The sequence below is a fragment of the Equus quagga genome, chromosome 17 (assembly GCF_021613505.1).
Source record: "Equus quagga isolate Etosha38 chromosome 17, UCLA_HA_Equagga_1.0, whole genome shotgun sequence".
NCBI classification, from domain to species: Eukaryota; Metazoa; Chordata; class Mammalia; order Perissodactyla; family Equidae; genus Equus; species Equus quagga.
Window position 1 is genome coordinate 39,533,402 of NC_060283.1, and position 21,992 is coordinate 39,555,393.

Here is a 21,992-nt window from a genome sequence, read left to right on the forward strand (position 1 = left end):
CCCAGGGACAACATCTTACGTGGAAGGAGAAGATGAGGTGGACATAGAAGAAAGCACAGGGGGCTGGCCCCGTGGCTGAGTGGTCGGGTTCATGTCTTCGCTTCAGCAGTCTGTGGTTCGCCAGTTTGGATCCTGGGCATAGATGTGCACACCGTTCATCAAGCCATGCTGTGGTGGCATCCCACATAAAAACTAGAATGACATACAACTAGGATATACAACTATATACTGGGGCTTTGGGGAGAAAACAAAAAAAAGAGGAAGATTGGCAATAGATGTTAGCTCAGGGCCAATCTTCCTCACTAAAAAAAAAGCATAGAAAAAAGAAGAAAGCACAGTCAAGATATGGCAAGAGCAAGACCCTAGATTACTTGTATGTAAAGCACTTCCATTTCATCTCCCAGGTATGTGAGCCAATAGTTGTCTGTTCTTTTCTTGTTAGTTGGCATTCTCTTTCCATCACTTGCGACCAAGAGTTCTAACTGATACAGGCACAGAAAGAGAACTTCGTTCTTGCAACAGTCCTGAGGGAACTCTATTAACTAACATCCCAACTTAAAGACAGAAAAACTGAGGCTCAGAAGTAAAATAACTTGCTCAAGTTACACAGCTCTGAGCGGCAGACGGAGGGCTGACTGGAAGCCCCTCATCATGACAGAAGCACAGCACTGGCCCTCTAGCGGCTTACAACACCAGCGGAAACCATCAGTGAAACACAGTCAACATCACTTAACGACGGGGACACGTTCTGAGAAATGCGTCATTAGGTGATTTCATCTGTGTGTGAACATCACAGAGCGCACTTCCACAAATCTAGATGGTACAGCTACTACACACCTAGACTCTATGGTACTTATCTTATGGGACCACCGTCATATATATGGTCCATCATTGACCGAAATGTCATTACGTGGCGCGTGGCTGTACCTAAAGCAGGAGGGTGGGCTGTGGAGTAGTAATGGCAAATGTGTCTACACTTCCAAGTCCTGCACCTTTAGGTACAACTGCTAGAGATGGGACCACAGTGGGGCTCTGAGCTGACAAAGACTGAATGTGAATGTCACCGAAGCTTTGTAGGCGGGTTGAGAACCCACAACAGGAACCCTCTGGAGATTGCCAAGCCTCCGATGTCCACTGTCTGCAGGAAATGGGCAAACCAGCAGCTAACCCAAAGCTTACCAAGCATCTTGGACTCAGGGAGGAGCGTGTTCGGAGGGCCTCTCAGTAAAAAGCGGGGGAGGATCGTGTCTTAGCTCAGTTGGTGACTTGCACAGACCTCCAAACACCCTCTCGATTTCTGTGTCCCAGAGGTCACCACTTTGCACAGAAGCTGCTTCCCCAGCATTACAGGGCTTCACCAAGGCAAAAGCTTTTACTTTTGATCCCCCAGGGGAACCTGCGTTGGACAGAGTCAGTGCCCAGCATGATGCACGAATGATACGAAGGAACCAAATGAGAGGCGATGAAGCCAGAGGGGCAGCTGTGAAGCCAGAGACAAGAGGAGGCTGTGTGTCACAGAAGCTGCAACGCACGCCCAGCCCTGAGTAGGGGCCTGATTTCAGGCGGGTGCCAAGCCTTTCGGCCGCCTATCTCCTTAGCTCTGAAATGAGAAGCCTGGACTAGATTATCCTGAGGGTTATGCCCAACACAGGCTTTCCGTGATCTTCTATCTCCACGTCTGCTGGTTCAGGAAAGGAAGAGACAGGAGAATCTGGAGTTGATTCCTGGGCAGTGAGAAGCAAGGCTGGTTTTGTCACAGCTGGGCAGGGGACGCATGGCTGCCAGTTCAGCTAGAGACCCCCAGGAAGAGCATCCAACAGCCGTCGGTAGCCTGGACAGAAGACGAGTACATGGCCGAAGTTCTCGCCATCAGAAACCAGGACTCCAGCGCTCCACCATTTCTGGAACAACCAAGGTTAGACACCAGGAAGCAAGGACAGACCTCTCTTCTCTCAGCTCCCGAGGGCCCAGCTGAGACAGGCCTGGTTCTCAGTATGCAGCAGCTGGACTAATGCTCTGAGCATTGAGCCAGATGTCGTCACCAAAGTTATTCTAATACCAGGTCACACTGACACATGTAGAGGCCTTTCAACAAAACTCAAACAGACAAAGCATGGAATTCTCTTCCTTACGGAGCTGCATCCATGGCATGGAAGAAACCCAATGGCTCTGAGACTCTTTCCCAAAATAGAAATGGCTTTATCATCAAGGTTCTACCCATTTAAGCATCAGGCTATGAATCTACATACACCCTTCCAGGAAGACATCTGTGTACACAAAATTTCGCCTGCAATTTCAGGGGTTCAAAGACGAAAAAGCCCACGGAGGAGGGGAGCCCATGGGCAAGAGCAAGACCCTTTATTTAACTGCTTTTTTAAAAATGATTTTTAAATTCTTATTGTAAAAATTAAAAGTTTTAATATATAAAAAAATAGAAATTATAAAACCATCAAACTTTTGCACCCACAAATATCCACCATGAATATTTTGGTGAACATCCTTCCAGATTTGTCAACCCTTACCGGTTTGTACCCAAATGAGGTCATCCTCCCCACAGTGACTTTCAATCTGCTTACTGAGCCTTTTCCCACGCCAGCACGGCAATTCATTAGCTCTTTAAAGATATTTTTAAAAGCAGGATTGTAAGTTAAACATCCAATCAGCACCCTAAGAAGCCAAAGCCAGGGGACTGTAAATCTGAGGGTCCTCTCGGGGCACTCCCCCTCCAGGGGCTCAGGGCCAGCAGGACGCAGGTACCTCACGGAAGCTGAGTTTGCCGTCAAAGTCCTCGTCCACCTCCTTGATCATGCTCTTCAGGCCCAGGTGGGTCTGGGGAGCCCCCAGCTTCTCCATCATCAGCTTCAGTTCCATCAGGTCGATGAAGCCGTCCCGTCCAGCATCGTACCTGCGAGGTCAAAGGAAGGATGCTGGTGAGGGATGGCCAGAGCCAGGATGGAAGGACACTTGTTACTCCCCCAAACGTGTCGTTCTTTTGGCCTCATTTATTGAAAAATGATTCAAACACCTCCTGCTTTGCAGGGCCCACCTGGTCACCGCATCAGATGGGACCCTCTTCTCGAAACGCCTTTGGGTTCTGCACGATCTGATTCAAAGTGGATCTTGTACCATCCGGTTGTTTTCATGTCTTTTATCTCCTACCTAGGCCGTAAGTTTCTCAAAGACGAAAAACATGCCAGTTTACCTTTACTTCCCCAGTTTTGGTCAACAAACATCGACAGAACCTCCTGATCTAGACAAGAGCATCCTACACACCCACTGCATCCACACGGAGTGACTGGGAATTTCGGAAGCCTCCTCATGGGTCTCTGCCACCCCCGTTTCCACGGACCCCTCCATTCGCCCTCCTGGTCTCCTGTCTGTGGAAGCTGGTTCCCGTCCTTGCACGTGGCTGTGAATCAGCCCCGGTCTGGTTTTGTGCTTTGTCCTCTGGCTCATTCATTCAGCCTCCAACTCTGAAGAGTCACATATGTGTGAGTGACTGCTGAGAGGGGACTTGTCTTTACCCTCTTGGCCGAGGTTTGGCCACAGAGCCAGCACCTCTGCTGGCTGTTCCTCCAGCCCCCCAAACGCCCGCCTGGAAACAAACCCAGCCTCACTATGATGGGGGATCCCGGCCCTGCCCTCTATTCCCGAGTGCCTGGGCCAGCCCCGTGGGAGCCTTCTTCAGCCTTCTGCCGGCCACTCCATCCCTCCCTCTTCTCTACACACGTGGGCAGATACAGCGTTTTCTCACAGACTCCCTGGATCCCCTCCCTTCCAGTCCATCCTATTTTTCGTAACCCAGAGATGGCTTGTTGCTCAGGTATGAACACCTTGTTTTAAAAAACAAATCAGTTTACACTAGCCAAAGGGTGGAAACAACCCTAGTATCCATGGAAAGATGAATGGATAAACAAAATGTGGTATATCCACCTAATGGAATGTGGTATATATTTATACAATAGAATATTATTTCAATAAAAGGGCTGGCCCCCTGGCCAAGTGGTTAAGTTCGCATGCTCCACTTTGGCAGCCCGGGGATCCTGTTTGCCAGTTTGGATCCTGGGTGTGGACCTGGCACCACTCATCAGGCCATGCTGAGGCAGCGTCCTACATAGCACAACCAGAGGCACTCACAACTAGAATATACAACTATGTACTGAGGGGCTTTGGGGAGAAGAAGAAGAAAAAGAAAGAAAAGAAGAAGATTGGCAACAGATGTTAGCTCAGGTGCCAATCTTTAAAAAAAAAAAAAAAAAGAAAGAAAGGAATGAAATTCTGATGCATGCCACAATATGGACGAACCTTGACACCATTATGCTAGGGTTGAAGTAAGCCAGACACAAAAGGACAAGTACTGCATAATCCCACTCATATCCCCAGAATAGCCAAACTCATAGAGACAGAAAGTAGAACAGTGGTTGCCAGGGGCTGAGGGGAAGGGGGAGAGGGGAGTTGTTGTTTCATGGGTAGAGTGTCAGTTTGGGATAAGGAAAAGGTTCTGGAGACAGATGGTGGCGAAGGATGCCCAAGAATGTGAATACGCACTGAACTGTAACTTATATGGTCAAGATGGTAAATTTTATATGTATTTTGCCATAATAAAAAAGTTAAATAAATAAACAAATCAGGCTTCTTCATGATCTATCGCCCCCTCCAACAACAACAAAACCCCACCATTGTTGGAAACCATACCATCATCTACCAAGAAATGTAGGCTGTGGGCAACCAGAAATCTCGCTCCGGGGGCTGGTGGTATTCAGAGCCCATGCGGTCGGGCTGGAGAGGAGGCCCAGTTCTCCCCAATGTGCTCGGTGCCAGCTGCAGTGGCCAGCTCATGCCATTCCTCCCACACAGGACACCCCCTCCCTGCTCTTCTCGGTGCCCTTTCTGTGCCCCAGAGCTCTGGGAGCTGCCCCCTTCCTCTTCTGAGCTCCACAGCACCCATTGTCTATCCTCCTCTGGTGCTCGCCTGATGTCACCTCCCTCTGCTGAATATTTTCTAACTCCAGCAGCTCTGTGCTCCCAGCGGGCACTGCTCCTTGCCTGGAAGATTTATACTGCAAGGTACGAAAGGATGCAGATGAGACCCCCTGGAGGTCTGCTGGTGAGCTCTGAGGACTCAACACCAAGACAGGTTTTCCAAGTCTGGAAATGAGCAAGGGGCTCCTGGGTTTCCAGGAAGTGGGCAGAGCATAGGAATCACAGATGGACCAGCCCAGGATGTAGTATTAGCAAAGGATGGTTTGTGAGCACTTAAAAAGGAAGCGATGAGTGCCATGGACTCACTGAAAACGACTCAGGGATGGGCCTCAGTCTACTTCTTTTTAAAATAACAGCTTTATTGAGATATAATTTACATACCATAAAATTCACTCTTTTAAATTATACAATTCAGTGACTTTTAGTATATTCACAAAGTTGTGCAGCTATCGTCACTAATGAATTCTGGAACATTTTCATCACCCCAAAAAGAAATCCATACCCAGTAGCAGTCATTCCGCAGCCCACTCTCCCCCACCTACCCAGCCCCTAACAACTACTAGTTTGCTTTCTGTCTCTGTGGATTTGCTTATTCTGGACATTTCATATAAATGGAATCATATGATATGTGGCCTTTCGTGTCTGGCTTCTTTCACTGAGCATAATGTTTTCAAGGTTCGCCCATGTTGTAGCATATATCGATCAGTCCTTTATTCCTTTTTTTTTTTTTTTTAAGATTTTATTTTTTCCTTTTTCTCCCCAAAGCCCCCCGGTACATAGTTGTGTATTCTTCGTTGTGGGTTCCTCTAGTTGTGGCATGTGGGACGCTGCCTCAGCGTGGTCTGACGAGCAGTGCCATGTCCGCGCCCAGGATTCGAACCGACGAAACACTGGGCCGCCTGCAGCGGAGCGCGCGAACTTAACCACTCGGCCACGGGGCCAGCCCCTCGATCAGTCCTTTATTCCTTTTTATTTATTGCTGAATGTTACTCTATTGTATAACCCTACCATATTTTATTTATCCACTCATCACTTGATGGACATTTGAGTTTTTTCCACTTTTTGGCTGTTATGAACATTCGTGTCCAAGCTTTGGATATCTTTCCATTTCCCTTGGGTATATATTCAGGAGTGGGATCGCTGGGTTGTACGCTCATTTGCTTTTGAAACAAGGTTGTCAAAGCGATTCAACAGAAAACCATAGCTGACTTGATGTCTCTGCCAGGGTCAGCAAGGCCATTCTATTAGGCTTCTGGGGGAAAAATAAACAGGTACAGATGCCCATACAATTAGGCGAATTGGCTGTTAGTTATAGGGCCACCTAGAAAGGGGCCAACTATCAGCTTTGCTGGTGACAAAAAGTTGGAGCAGAATCTTGGCCCAAAAGTTCTCAGCCAGCTGGTATGACGTCCAGGGATAAAATATAGCAAGGAAGAATGCAAGGTGCTAAATATAGAATTTCCATATGATCCAGCAATTCCTCTTCTGGGTAGACACCCAAAGGGACTGAAAGCAGGGACTCGAACACATATTTCTTTGTACACAGTATTCATAGCAGCATTATTCACAATGGCTAAAGATGGAAACAACCCAAGTGCCTATTGATGGATGAATAGATAAGTAAATGTGGTATATACTTACAGTGGAACATTATTCAGCCTTAAAAAGGGAGGAAATTCTGACACATGCTACAACATGGACAAACCTTGAAGACATTCTGCTAAGTGAAAGAAGGCAGACACAAAAGGACAAATAGTGTGTCATCCCACTTCACGAGGGATGCAGAATAGTCAGATTCATGGAGGCAGAAAGCAGAATGGCAGTGGCCACGGGCTGGGGGAAGAGGGGAACGGGGAGTTATTATTTAATTGTTATTCTTAGAGTTTCAGTTTTACAAGATGAAAACAGCTATGGAGCTGGATCGCGGTGGTGGCTGCACACCAATGTGAACGGACTTGATGTCACTGAACTGTACACTTAAAAATGGGTAAAATGGTAAATCTCACGTTATATGTATCTCACCACAATTCAAAACCAAAAAGGCAAGATCCTGAAACTAAGTCACCCAAACTGACTTTGCAAGTCCAGGCTTTGAGGGAACCAGAGCATAGCGGCAGGTGCAATGACATCTGGAGATCTGCAATCCAGCAGTCTCTCTCCCCTTATCCACTGGAGAGATGTTCCAAGACCCCAGTGGACGCCTGAAACCACGGATAGTATCAAATCCATAGATACTATGTTTTTTCCTATACGTACATACCTATGATAAGTTTTAATTTATAAATTATGCACAGAAAGAGATTAACAACAATAACTAATAATAAAATAGAACAATTGGAACACTATACAGGCATACCTCATTTTATGGCACTTCGCATACACTGCATTTTTTACAAGACCCTCCACCAGCAAAAAGACCATGACTTGCTAGAGGCTCAGATGATGGTTAGCATTTTTCAGTAATACAATATTTTTTAATTAAGGTGTGTACATTGTTTTTTTAGACATAATGCTATTGCACACTTAACAGACTATAGTGTAGACCTAACTTTTACATGCTCTGGGAAACCAGAATATTTGTGTGACTCGCTTTACTGTTATTTGCTTTGCTGTGAAGGTCTGGAACTGAACCCACAATATCTCTGAGGTATGCCTGTCCTGTAATAAAAGTTACCCTAATCTTAGCAACCTCAGCATACAATTTATTTTCTTTCCTTAAGAGGAAAACTTTCGCCTTTTCACTTAAAGGAAGCATTTTAAGCTTCTCTGTGGCATATCCGAATTGCCAGCATCATTACTCTCGCACTTTGGGGCCATCATTAAGGAAAATAAGAGTTACTTGAACACAAGCACTGCAATACTGCTAAAGCAGATCTGATAACCGAGACGGCTACTAAGTGACTAGCGGGCAGGTAGCGGATACAGCGTGGATCTGCTGGACAAAGGGATGATTCACGTCCAGGGAGGGACAGCAAGAGATTTCATCACGCTACTCAGAACGGCGCACAATTGAAAACCTATGAATTGTTTATTTCTGGAATTTTCTATTTAATATTTTCGGACTGTGGTTGACCACAGATAACTGAAACCACAGAAAGCAAAATCGCAGATAAGAGGGGAGGTACTATAGTGAGTTGAGGGTGCTGCCAAAAACCCAGGGGGTGAAATCATGGCGGCAAGAATGAAGTCTCAAGTCCCGAACGAAGGGAGTCACAGTCCTCCCCACCCTATGACAGTCTGCTCCACTCCAGGTCAACTCCATACTTTGGGGGACATGGGCCTAGTCAGTGGGGGGCACCCAAGAGTGAATGGACTTAAGACCCCACGCAAAAATGGGAGTAGAAGGAACCGGGAGCATTCGGCTCTGGGAAGCAGAGAGCTATCTTGAGATTATGCATTTAAACTTCCCAGCAACATTCCCAAAGAACATCCAAAACTGGGCTCTGTGCGTGGACAGGACAGAGATGGGCTGTAGCCAACACAAGGAAGAGGTTTCTGGCAAAAACAGCCGACTAGCAGGAGACCTGAGGTAAGGAGAGCTCTTACAAACAGGGTAGGGGGATGGTCTCTGTTACAGGGAGTCCTAGTCAAGGCAAACAGGCTTCTTTAGTGTGGAACTTTCCAAAACCTTCCATATGGTCATGTGTCTGAAACTTATGAGAGGGAAACAGAGCACAGAGACTCCTCTGACCACATAATCCTCTGCGTTTGGGGATTTTCCAGTGGCGAAGGCACAAACTGGCAATCTAGTGTTCCAAGGAAAACACTTTGGGAAACACTTCCCAGGGGAAGTCAATGTCAGAAGGACAGCCAGCTAAACAACCACAACGGTCCCCTCCATGCCGAGATTTTGAGTAAATGTCCTCTGCCCCCTGCTCAGTGCACAGTGCATGTTCCAACGTTGGTTGCAGAAGAGAAGACTGAAGCCATGAAGGATGGTGCACTCAAGATGCGACTCAGTCGGGGCAGAAGCAGAGTGTTAGGGTCTGAATGCAGAGAAAGGAGAGAAAGTGGAGGGAGGAAGGCAGCAGCTGAAAAGCTTGGGTGCAAAGAGAGGGGAGAGCCCCAGGAACAGGACACAAACTGGGACAAGGATGGAGGAGGTCAGAAAAGGTCAAGAAAGAAGGCAGGAATTTGTGGGGGAAGGAAAGACCCGGGAGCCCCACTCACCTAACCTAGGGTCAGCACAGCCTCCCCAGCCCCAAGGGGCTGTCCACATGGGCACATGGGCTCCTGCACAGGGAGGAGCTTTCCTTCAGAAACAAGGGAGGGGCTCGGAGGAGTTATCCTCGTATTTCTCTTCTGGGGTTCTGATCGAGAGAGTCAAGAAGGTCTGGAAACCCTTTCCGTTAGGCCTTCCAGCCTGAAACATTCTCCAGACCTAATAAAAGGGACAAATGTGTCTGAAAAGGCCTCCACAAAGTCTGGGTGACAGGTAAAGGAATTCCAATTTCTTTAAATGGGCAGGGAAACTTGGTTCGACCCCCTTGGTGAGCACGTACGTGGAAGCAGGAGCCCCCAGCCGCAGTGCGGGAATCCCAGAGAGAGGACAGGGACAAAGCTGAGCCCAGTGCAAGCCCTGTTCATGTCCTGCCGAGAGCCACCAGCTTGGCACAGGAATAAAGCCAGCGTGCAGACGTGGAGGGGCCATCTCCAAGGCAGAGCGGGGCAGGGAAGGAGGTCAGGAGCCGCCACCGCCTTCACTCCCAAGGACTCGGTAAGGACTGCTTCCCTTTGTTCCTGCCTTGACGCACTGGCCAAGTGCCACATCCAAGTCCTGGGGGGACTATAAAGTGACCACATTAGCAGCACCCTCACCCCTCCCTGTGGAGCGGGGATTTACAACCCAGAAGCGCATCCTCCCCTCTTCAAAGTCACCGTCTGTGAGGTTTGTCCACAGTCCTTTCCTCCAGGGCCTGGATTTGCAAGACAGGCAGGAAAAACCTCCCAGGTCCCCTTCATCATCTTCCTGTTTTATCTGCTCCTCTCAAAGCATCCTACGACCACATGTGCAGTGCACACAATGGGATTCAAAGCGCCTAATGACTAAAACCGGTCTGCTCTGCAGTTCCCAACGCATTGTCTCATGTACCAATCCTTTTCATCTTTACAACAGGCCTGTGAAGAATTAATAGGAGCCACCTGGGCTTACTGTTTGTTGAGAGCTTGCTGAGGGCCGGACGCTGTGCGAAGTCACCTCGTTTAATTCAGCAGTGCTGTGAAGTGGTCATTAGTCACCCCGCTGGAGAGATGGTGAAAGCTGAAGTCCCGGCGAAACCAACTCCTTTGGATCAGCACTAACCTGGGACTTCCGAGGAGGCGCTTGGCTTTACATGGGAGCAGGGAAGGCAAGGATGATCGTTAACTCAGTCTACACTATGAGCCCCTCAACTCAGTGGGGGCAGGGGGCAGAGTGCATACTCGGTGTCCCAACCAACAGACCACCGTTGTAACTGTGAGATTACACTTTTGACAATTTAGATCTGAAGACTATGCAGAAACGAAAGGAGCCACGTTGCTGAGTCCCGAATGTATGTGGATTCTGATTCGGTCTCAGAGCATCACGCCGCAGACTGCCCACATACACAAAGTCATTAATTTTTGACCAAGAGAATACCCATGTTGCCATCTTACAAACATGTGGAGAGACAGTCTCACCAGCCACGCCCTTCAAATAGATTTCATCTGATGTAACTCTCCAACACTCTCAGGATATAGCACTGTTAGGCTGACGGAGGTCAACCAGCCCAAGGTCACTAGGCCCCGGGGAGGTTAGCCAGGCAGACCCCAGCCTGATGCCCAAGCCTGAAGCCTGACCCTGGGGCTGGGCACCACACCACCAGAGGTAGGTTTTGGGGAAAGAAGACCAGATATCAGGTCAGACCGTACAGAATGCCAAGGCTGGCCCTCCAGTGGCAGTTAACAGAGACAAATTAGCAAAAGCTGAGGCAGAGAGATGGTTCCTGAGGAAGTAAGGAATTAAAAAGATAAAAGCTTTTCTGGAGGTTGTAGGACTACACCATTCCAGAATCCCAGGGTGGGTGCAGCTGCAGGAAGCTGAGGGTGAGGGCCCTGGGCAGAGGTTGGCCCAGGGGGCAACACACCCTTCCCCTGCTCAGAGCACCTCTCTTCAAGCACCTATAGCGGGAAGACCCCTTTAGACAAGGCCGTCTGCAAACGGGTGACGTTTACTCCAAACTTTTGGGCCTCTGGGCAAGGCGAATGCAGATTACTTGTTTCCTTCATTCTGGAAACCTCCTTTTTGTCATTGTTCCCCCCACACCCCCAATGAAAATGCAATCACATCCCTCAAAATCTAGGATCCACGCTCGAGGAGAGGAAACAACACCTAGAATAGCCTGCCCAGGTCAAGCCCACCTGCATGGCCAGCTGGCAGGGCCACCCGCCAGCACCTCCTTGGCACAGATGGCCCTTCCCGGGCTGGGGGTGTGCCAGCAGGCCCCAGGAGAACCCACAATGGGGAGGCCTGGGGAGAGAGGGAGGCCCCAGCCCAGTGAGGCCCCACAGGGCCCCAGTCCTGGACCCATCTGGGGTTCTCTTTCTCGCTACAAGCCCGGCCTCAACCGCATTCCGCCTCCCCTATTCAAACATTTAAGACATTTCCCTTTCCTTCCCACAGTTTACATCTTTCAAATGCTTGCAGGCTTACTGGGGCTCCCTTAAGCCCTTGGCTCCCCCCACCACCATCTGAGCTCCTTATACCAGTTCTTTTCTATAATTTAAATTTTAACCCAGAGTTTTCTTATTACAGGCAACCCAGGCTATTAAAGAAAAACCACCCATAAGCCCAAGACCTCACACCCTTATTTGTTCCTGGGCCCTCCTTCTAGTCCTCTGGACTGGTGGCCTTTGCCCATGTTTCTGTTCTAAGACGTCCTCAGCCCCTTTCCTCTTTGTACTCCCCAGGAGGGAGACTCCAGTCTCATCAGCACTGGGATGCCCTGCAGACACAGCGGGTTCAAGCCCAGCCTGCCCTCCCTTGGGGGAGACTTGGGCCGGTGGTCCCCCTGCAGACGGACAGAGTCTAACAGGACAGAGAGGCTGTGCCTGCCGGTGGTAGAGGAGCCGAAGGGGACAACACGCCAGCCCCAGCCCTGGCCCCACCAGCAATCAAGGAGAGGAGCTATTTTTAAAGGCAGTACCTGTCTGCAGCAGTGGAGAGGAGGCCGACAGCCCCCAGGGATTCTGCTCTGGGGAGCCGCCCACGCCCAGTGGGGCCTCAAACAGCTCACCATCTGCAGTATTCTGGGGAAAGCCCAGATCCACAGGCTGCCGAATAAAATTCCCTCTCGCTGAGTCTCCAGGAAGCCAGTGCCCAGAAGAGGATCAGGTCTGCCTTCCACGGGCTCAGTTCCCCCCACACTTTCCTGACGGGGGCCCTCACTGCGCAGTGGGGTGGGCTGGGGTGAGATGGCCTGTGATCCCCCGTTATGGGCCCACAGCTGTGCGTGCCTGTGACCTGGCAAAGCCCCCGGCCTGGGGAAAGGGGCCCACCGTCCCCCTCACCCCACCCATGGGACAGCAGCAAGGCAGCAGGGGCCGGGTTCCAGTGTCCACCCGGTGCTGAGCCCCTCCTTGTTCCCTGCCTCACTTGCTCTCTCAGCTTCCACAGGGCAGGGCCCCTGGGTTTTCTTGGTTTTCACTTCGCCAGAATAATCTTGCCATTAAGGAAGAAAGAAGCCGGCCAGCCTTTGTCTGCCTGAGGCCCGGCCATCAGAAACCCCCCGGGGATCCCTCAGAGGGAGCTTCTCAGGAGGATGGCAGTACCCCAGAAAATGCCTTAGTGTTTGGGGGGCTCGCCTGTGCCTCAGAGACCAGCAGGACCTCGGAACGCCCCTGCTTCTCTTTACATAGAGGGGCTTTGTCTGGAAATCATGCCCCACCTTTTCAAACAGGCAGGCGCTGGCTACTCAAAGTGTGGTCCCTGCACCAGCAGCCTCATGGTCACCCAGGACTGATGGAAAAGCAGAATCTCAGGTCCCTCCCCAGAGCTGCTGAATCAGAGCCTGCATTTTCACAAGATCTCTCGGGCCCAGGCACTTTCAAGTTGGAGACGGGCACTGTGCCAGACTTTCCCCAAAGCAGGTGGCCTTTCCCAGGGCCCTCGGGTTCTCCCTGCGGGTGTCCCTAATTGTGCCTGTCCAGGTGAGGGTCAGGACTTCCCCGAGGCCATGGGACTGTCGTTCCCTCCTCCGTGCTTCCCTTCCTGCCTGTTCTCTGGGTTTCTGGTTTCCCAGCCTTTGTGCAGGTCCTCTCTAGCTGACAAATCAACTGCTCCTCCTTCCTGCCTGCCTTCCTTCCGATTTGCTGCAGGCTGGGAAACCAGATCCTGAAGAGTGTTACAATTGCTTGGAAAGTAAGACCAAGGAGGCTCTGAGGCAGGGCCCAGGGACTCCGGGGAGTTAAGTACAAAAGCTTGAGCCCAGAGTCTGATTTCCAATCAGGATGCTCCCGGCCAGCTTGTCAGTGAGCTCCCAGCTCTCCCTGAGAGCCATTCACTCGCTCACTCACCACCTGGCTCCCGTCTACCTGGGGCCTCTCCAGAGCAGAGGAGAGCACAAAGACCGGTCCCAGTGGGCAGGCAGAGGTCCAGAGAGACAGGTGAGCTGTGATAAGGCCGGAACTTGGGCAGAGCTGGAGCCGAGGGAGGCGGCTGGGACAGAGGACCAGGAACTAACTGGAGCAAACGTGCAGAGCCACCGAGGGAGCCACTGTCACCAGTCTAGTCCAGAGGTGCCAGAATGTCCCCGAAGGGGGCATGGGGCCAGCTCCCCCAAGGCATTCTGGGAAAGTTGTGTCTTCCTAAGGGCAACGGGGCAGGGGCGACACAACGACAAGCTCCAAAGAGTTTGAAGCAGAGAAGTGACAGCAGATTGCCATTTCAGGAAAATCTCTCAGCTCGGTGTGCAGGATGGATTTTTCTGGGGATGAGTGAGCAGACTAAGACAGGGGCCCACTTGGGGAGCACGCAATGGTCCTAGCCATGGAGGGATGCAGGGAGGGCGATGGTGAGGTGAGGGCGTCACTAGGTGAGCTGAGCGCCAGCGTCACCTGTTCTGTGCACAGCCAGTGCTGTGGGGGCCCACTTCTGGCAAATAGCCTTCCTTTTCTGGGAAGAGGCCAACATCATTGCAGGCTACAGGAGACCCGTGGAGGCTGGATCCCCCCCACCCACCAGCCACAGCGCCCTGTATTTCCATACATGGTGTCTGGAAGTTCATAAAGAAAGGAGAGAGGCAGGGCAGAGCTGAAGGGCCCCCTCATTGCCACAGAGCACCCACTATGTGCTCAGCACCTTGTAAGACAGCAGAGGGGGTGCAGAGCCCAGTAGCCGCTACCTGGGCCTTCAAGACAAGCAGGGAAATCCTCTTTGTCCCAAATGTATGCAGGGAGAGTGGCCACAGGGACAGTGGCTCACTGCACCCAGCTCCCCCAGCCTCATGCTCACAAACTGGCTGCCATACACAAGGAGGTTTTGTCCCCTGCTGATGCCAGCCACCCAGAGTGGAAACAAGCAAACCAGCCCCCATGTCCACCCCAAAGGAACATCCCAGCGACAACGAGATAACAGGTCAGTAATGAGATATCAGCCAAAACTAGAATGAGTAACAGGACAGGCTTCCCGTGGGAAACCTGCCCTGAGCAATCCCTGATGGGGAGGTGGGGGGCTGAAAGGGCTCTTTTCATCAGGGATGTCGAAATGAGCAGGGTCGGTTCCCTGCTGGGAAGGTGCAGAAATGGGGTGTCTCCCCTTGGCTCCCAACACTTCCTATAAAAGTCCTGAGGGAGGGGCCCCCAAGTCCAGGAGTCAGGGGAAATGGCCGGGGGGAGGCGCAGGTCTTGGGGAAAGCCAGGGGCCACAGGCCCAGCTGAAGCAGACAGTGGGGGACTCGGCCATCCCTCCAAACAGGAAGGAAGAGCACCCCGGCTGCCAGCCTCTGGGCCTGAGTCTCCATCTCCCCACACCGCTTCCCTGCCAGCCAGTCCTTTTCCTGTGTTCCTCCTCTGGGCTGGCACTACCTTAAATCCCGCAGCCAGGCTGGGGGCCCAGGGACCTGCAGCTCCCTCAGTGGAAAGAAGATGGGCTGGCACCGAGTGACCTAATTAAGGCTGTGACTGCACACCGAGTGGTCACGCGATCTTGGGGACAACCTGAGAAGGTGGTCACTTATTTTTTTCCACATCTCACTTACAGCCGTGTGCCCGTGTGCCATGTAGTCGGCGGCACTACCGGAGGGAACTCACAAACCTCCCATTCTCTAGACAGCCCTGGGGGCCGAAGCTTCCCTGGGCAGTAATTAGGGCCTCAGTGCAGCTCCAGAGGCAGCGCCCAGACCCTCTACAGGGGTCACGGCACCCCGGTCCTGGGCCCACACCGGGATGGGCGTGGGAACTGGAGGAAGATGTTAGCCACACTCAACCACAAAGACCGTCCCTTGGAGTGGGGAGGGAACCTACAAGAAATGACAATAATTGGACAGACCTAAGTACAATCAATTGGCAATCGGGGGTATGAGAGAGGGGCTGTGGGGGGCCATCATCCCAGCAGGAGTAGGGACAGGCTGAGGGGGACCAGCGAGAGAGAAAAATGCAGCACCCAGTTGGGACTGACCTTGAGGGTCATTATGAGGAGTCTGGCATTTGTCCCATGGGTGCTAAGGAGCTACTGAATATTGTATGTTGCCCCCAACCCACAAAGGCTTCTGAAGAAGAAAGCAAGGTAACGAGATCTGGGCTCCAGCAGGAAGTCACCACAAGTAGGATGGATGGGGGAGGCCAGGTGCCCCAGGCCTGGGGCGGGTAGTCCAGCGAGGCCTGGAGGTCAGGCAGCCTGCAGAGGCCGTGCCACCCATGGCCCCACCTGGCCATGCAGTGGGGCGTGTCAAGGATGGCTGAGATCTGGAGGTGGGAACGACACTAATGAGAATGGCTTTTGGCACAGGGGACAAGAGCACAGGCCACCTAGGTTCAAATCCCAGCTCCACAACTTGTACCATGTGTGACGCTGGGAAGTTACCCAGCTCTGTGCCTCAGTTTCCTCATCTGTAAAATGGGGGGTGATAACAGCACCCACCTCATAGGTTTATGATGTGAAAACGCTAAGAGCAGTGTCTGCACACCGGTGCTCTGTAAGTGGCTGTTAGGTGGTGTCAGGGGAGCCCAGAGCTCAATGAAGTCGGTCCTTGTAGGCAGGGTGGGGGGAGCACGGGGCATTTAGGGAGGGGACAGAGACCCTGTCACCGAGGCCAAGCTGGGCAGAGCTGGGCAAGATTGGGGCCAGCACCTCTCTGAGTCCATAACAGTGCTCCCCAGGTCCCCGTCAGCACAGAGCTGAGACGGTCAGCAGGCAGATCTTGTCTGTAGAGGGCCGATGGCCAGGGACTGCCGTCCCAGGCACCACCAGTGTTGAATGAGCCATGCCAGGTCGGGCTGGGGGTTCCCCAGAGCTGTCTGACCCCAGGGCTGGGATCAGCTGCAGCCCTCGGGTCCCTCTGCCATTCCCACCAGGATGGGGAGCAGGGGCCAGCGTGGGCACGTGGCAGTTTGTAAGTCCCGAACGATGCTCCCACTTCCTGCACTCCTGATCCAGGCTGGCAGAGGGCTAAGGGTGTACTGCCAACTACAGGCAGCCACACCCCCGGCAGAGGTAGGGGTCCCCACTTTGGAATCAGAGCCCGGCACAGCTGGAAGCAGTCCACTGCTCTCCTGCCCTGTCCCCACGGCTCCAGTAACTGGCCACGAGGGGCTGCTGCTGTCACTGGCCCCCCAGACCTCACGTCCAAAACCAAAGATTTGACTTTCATTCAGCAACACAGGGGCAGCTAGGCTGAGACTGAAAGAAAATAAAACCAGGCCCGGATACTCCCTGACACTCCCCCGCCCACTTCTACCAGGACTTGTGCAAAGGCCTCCAGACCGAGAGAGGGGCCCTTAGCAACAGAACCCCAGGCAGCCGCTACAAGGAAGGAGACCCCTCAATGCAGGGTGACTCCTCCCCGCCTCCCCATCTGGAGATTCTTCTGAAAGGAGAGGAAATTAGAGGCACATGACCCATGATGAGAAAGAGAATAAAGGAGGTTTGGGGAGGGGGGCTAGGGAGAAGGAGGGGTGCCAGCAAACAGTTCTGAAAGTCAGAAAGCAGGCGGGGGTGTAACTGGTCAATCTGCCCAAGGAAGCCAGGTGGGCCCTCCAAACCCAGAGGCGGGGTGGCGGGCTGCAGCAATGCCAGGCTCTCTGTAAGATGGGAGGGCTACTTGAGGCAAAAGCAGCGGATTTATTGAAAGTTGGCCTAGGGGACAGTTAACATAGACACGCATGTCCCACCCCCAACCCAAAATACACACACAGCACTCCCAGCTGCCACGGATCTACAACGACAAAGAGAGACATCATAGGGGCTCTCAATTAAAATGGCGGAAGTGAGTGTCCCAGAGGAAGGACCTCTGCTTTTAGGCATTCCGGGAGCCCCCGTGGATGGGCTGCTCCCTATCTGGTCTCCAGAAGCCAAGCTTACCATCTAAAAGTCCATCCCATGTACACAAAGCACAAAGGGACACAAGAGAGCCACAGGACACTGCTCAGGAAGAGGCCAAAAAGGGACACTGTTGGGGCCAACCCCTCCCTTGCTCACGTACAGAACCCCCATTTTGGGCAAGTACTTGCCCCTCAGGGAAAGGCACCCAATCATGGTCCAATCACAGTCATCACCTCCTTCCGGGCAGCCAGTGGCTGGGTGGGCCCATGACCCAGTGCTGGCCAATGAGATGCCAGAGTAGATGTGATGTGGGGAAACTCACCATCTTGTACCAGCCCACAGATGAAGCCGACACAAAGACTGGTGGGGCGCAGGGGAGGACTGAGCCCGAGTCCTTGCTGACAGCAGCAGCCAACCATGCCCAAGGGCCACCATTGACCTCTGGACTCCTGTTAGGTGAGATAATGCATTTCTTTATGGATCAGCGAGTTCGGGACAGGGTTTTCCACCACTTGAGCCAAAGGTCTCAACTAATACACGTCACAAGGCATATACGGTCTCAACATTTGTATTTAAGAACAGGCACCTGACCCGTTGGTGATGATCCTCTGGGAAGAGAGCAACATAGGACTCCACTCTCCAAGTTGCAAATATCTTCACAATTTTACAAGAAATTTTAAGCAAAGAATGTAATGCTTTCATAATGAAAAATAATTAAGTTTTCTTTAAATTGTGAGATTCTAATCTTTTTCCCTCCAAACCAGTGGGGCTCAACTTTGGGGAAATGGGCCATAATCCCCCCTGAGAAGGTAGGTCTCCCCAGCAACTGTGTGCTCGCAGCTGGATACCTGATGTCAGAGGGTCCATGGATTTGAGGTGAAGACCCCCTGCTCCAACCATGGGGCTCAAGGAGGCAGACACCCAAGGCTGAGGTCCCCGTGCCACCAAGTCAGCTTTCATTTTTCCTCTTCATCTGGAGTTCTTAAGCCCTTCTTGACCACAGTCTGGCTCACACACACCTGGGACCACCTCTCGGGGGAAGTAACACCAAGGCAGCCCTTCAGAGGATGCAGAATGTCTCCCTGGGGACCCCTGCTGCGGGTGCCAGCTGCCCAGCCCCCTTCATTGGCAGGAGGAGCAGATGCATTTGCTGCTCCCGCTTCAGCACTGATCTTCCCAAAGAAACTCTGGGGTCCTGGAGCTCCAGCCTCACTCTGCTGCCTGCTTCTGCTTCTGTCTCTTTCCCCGTTGGGAGCTGAGGTCTGCCCAGTGACGGGGGAAAGGCCGAGAAGTGAGGAAAGGGTTGAGTAAGGCCACCAACAGATTCACAGCGCTCAGGATTCAGAAGATTCCAAAATAACCGCCTAGCTGGGGCTGGCCAACTATAGCCTGCAGGCCAAATCCTGCTCACCAACTGTTACTGGGGCACAGCCATGCCATTTACACATTAACCGTGGCTGCTTTCTATCACAATGGCAGAGTTGAGAGTGGCAAAGAGACCCTGGGGTCCACAGGCCAAATAGGTTCATCCAACACATCTTTACAGATCCACTGGCCCAGGCACGCCATGAAACCACACATGGTGTAGCCCCGCGAAAACCAGACCCCCTCAAATTTAAGGAAGAAGGTATTTCTATTCACTAGCGAGACTTGGGGGTACCACAGGGCGGAGAGTATAAATTAAGTTAGAGTCCTTTGGATCTGATGGCTTTGGAACCAGGCATTTGTTAACTAATCTTGCAAGGGAGAAAAGGAAAAGGACATTTTTTGCTTAATGTGAGATTTTAATGTCACTCACTTTCAAATTTAATCACTCAATTTCAAATTCCCATCACTCAAGTTCTCATAAAATGCGATGGCTCTGGAATGACGAGAGTGGAGGAGACTTCAGAGAGAGAGAGAAAGGAACTGTGGGCAGGCCTTCCGGCTCCTCCTACACTGCGTTCATCACACAAGCTGGGCAAATAAAACAACCAGTGCTTAGCTTAAACTAGTCTAAGAAATAGTTCCAAGTCACAGTCTTTCTGCCAGAGACCAAGGCCCCAAACAGAAGTCAGCCAGGCTTCTGGCTGAACGCCCCCCGGGGATTCAAATGAGCCTGGCTTCTCTTGCCCTACCCTCCGCCCAGAACAGTCAGACGTGCAAAATCCAGGGCAGGCGAGGGGCTCTCACATCTGTGGTGGACCAAGGTGGACTGAAGCTACTATCGGAGTCAGAGGCTCTGGCCCTTCTGTAAGGAAAAAGCACTTAACTTCCATTGATGCCCATCTGCCTTTCCCATCTTTGAAGTCAGTTCACTCAAAAGAGCAGGATGAGAATGGGCGAGTGCCTCACCGCTACCACCCCCATCTCCCATGCCCCCACCCCCCAAACTCCTTATTAATATGGCTCATTTCGCCTCTTTGGCAAATTGCTGGCCCTCCAATTCTACACCCCTTTCTCCCTCCCTCAGAGAGGAGTGTAAGGAGGAGGCAAGGAAATGAGGGGAGGGGGTGATGAGAAAGAAGAGTTCCACGACAACCTCAACTTTTCGGGGTTCAGTGGTGATGCGGGAATCGGGTGACATCATCATTTCAGATTCTTAACAAAAGGCCAACTTTCCCGGAGCCGAACGCTCCTCTCCCACCCTCTCTTTGGGGAATTGAAACACAAGCTTTTAGCGTGCTGCAGAAACATCACAGCTGCACATTAAGATGCTGCGTTCGAGGCCGGCCTCTAAGTGGCGGCCCTCATCACCTCCCTTTGAAACAGGCCCCTGGATAAGCCGGGGTAATTAAAATTTCCTGTCTAACCTTGACCGCTCGGCCAGCTCGGATTACAGCCCTGGACACACACTGGAGAGTCAGTTTCTTCTGGGCCCTCCCCACTTTTCCTTCAAAATCAGGCCACGATTCTCTTGGCCCAGGCTATCCAGTAACATGCTTGGAAGCCGAGAGGGAACTTTCTCTGGCAGTGCTGATGACACCTCTGGCTTCCCACACTCATTAGAAAATTCTCTTTCTTCTACCGCGCCCCATTTAGGAGTGGGGGCACAAAGACAAGTGACCCCACTCCCAGAACCCCACAGGCTCACGGGCTGGGAAGGGTCCGGTTTTGTTTTTTTTAACTTGAAAAGGTAAGAAATCCTGAAGCAAAATGCTTTTAAGTAGGAAAATCAAATGTGAAAGAGCAAACCACGTTTTGCAGTATCTGCACAAATCCTTCAGGCTCCGAAAAAAAAGAAAGAACAGGTGTACTTTGTGCGGGTCAAGTCACGTTCCGAATGAACTCAGAGGCGACATCAGAATCTGGATCCAGAGACTCGGATTAAAGGTGAAATTCTTGCTGAAAGTAAGTGCACTCCTGGCACAAGCAGGGGGTTTTCTGTTGGTTTTGTTTCTTGACATCAGATGGCAACTCCCTTCAAGTTACGATTGGGCTTTGGCATGACTGGCCCCCTTCTCCTGGGGGTGGGAGTCATGCCAGCTCTGCTTTAAGTCTCCGAAGGTCCTAAACCTAAGGGCCTCCTGGGGGGACTCCCCCCACCTCCACCCCCCCACCCCCGGTCCCCATACTGTCAGGAGGTGACGAGGACCCTCACCGTGCCACATGGGCTGGGCATCTCTGCTCACTCACAGTGATGGGTTGAATAGGGTCCTCCCAAAAATTCACAGCCACCCAGAACCTCAGAATGCGACCTTATTCAGAAATAGGGTCTTTGCAGATGTAATACATTAAATGAAGGTGAAGTCATACTAGATTGGGGTGGGCCCCAAATCCAATGACTAGCGTCCTTATAAGAAGGCCATACGAAGACACACACACAAGGAGAACACCATGGGACTATGGAGGCCGCGGGGAGGGTGATGCGTCTATAAGCCAAGGATGCCAAGGATTGCTGGGACGACCAGAAGCTAGGAGAGAGGAAGGAAGGATGCTTCCCAGAGGCTCCGGGCAAGCACGGCCCTGTGACACCTTGATTTCAGATTCCAGCCTCCAGAACCGTGAGAGAGGAAGTTTCTGTTGTTTTAAGCTGCGCAGTTTGTGGTACTTTGTTGCGGCAGCCCCAGGACACTCATCCACTCACCCGGCACCGGGGCCAGCAAGTCCGTTCAACAGAGCCCGGACAGGGGCGCACGCCAAGCAGGGTGCAGCCCCAGGGGGATCAGTTACTCACCAAGTGGCCAGGTTGCCATGCCACAGCTCAAACCGCAGGGGAAATCAACTTCAAAGGATAAACCAGACATTGCAAAGTGTTTGTGAATTACTCAACGCGAAACGGTGACACAAAATTAGCACATCCACCAAAACTACAGATATGTGACACTCTGAAAGTTCGTGATTTAAACCCACTGGGCCCTCACCACGGGCCAAGCACTGAACTAACTGCTTCACATATCTTAATTGATTTAATCCCACAAGGCAGGTACTATTCTGGCCCCACTTGACAGATGGGGAAACTGAGGCACAGGGCTTTTCTGTACCCTGACCAAAGTAACCTTCCAGGTAGCTTGTGGTAGTGTGAGAGTCTGAA

General features: G+C 51.7%; 1 protein-coding gene across 1 annotated transcript in view; it reads right to left on the reverse strand.

Annotated features, from left to right (window-relative positions):
- Positions 1-21,992, reverse strand: part of EFHD1 (EF-hand domain family member D1) — a 38,473-nt gene that overhangs the window by 11,665 nt on the left and 4,816 nt on the right. Inside the window, exon 2 of the mRNA XM_046644259.1 lies at positions 2,758-2,905. Within this exon, the coding sequence (XP_046500215.1) occupies positions 2,758-2,905 (148 nt within the window). The remainder of the gene's footprint in view (positions 1-2,757; positions 2,906-21,992) is intronic.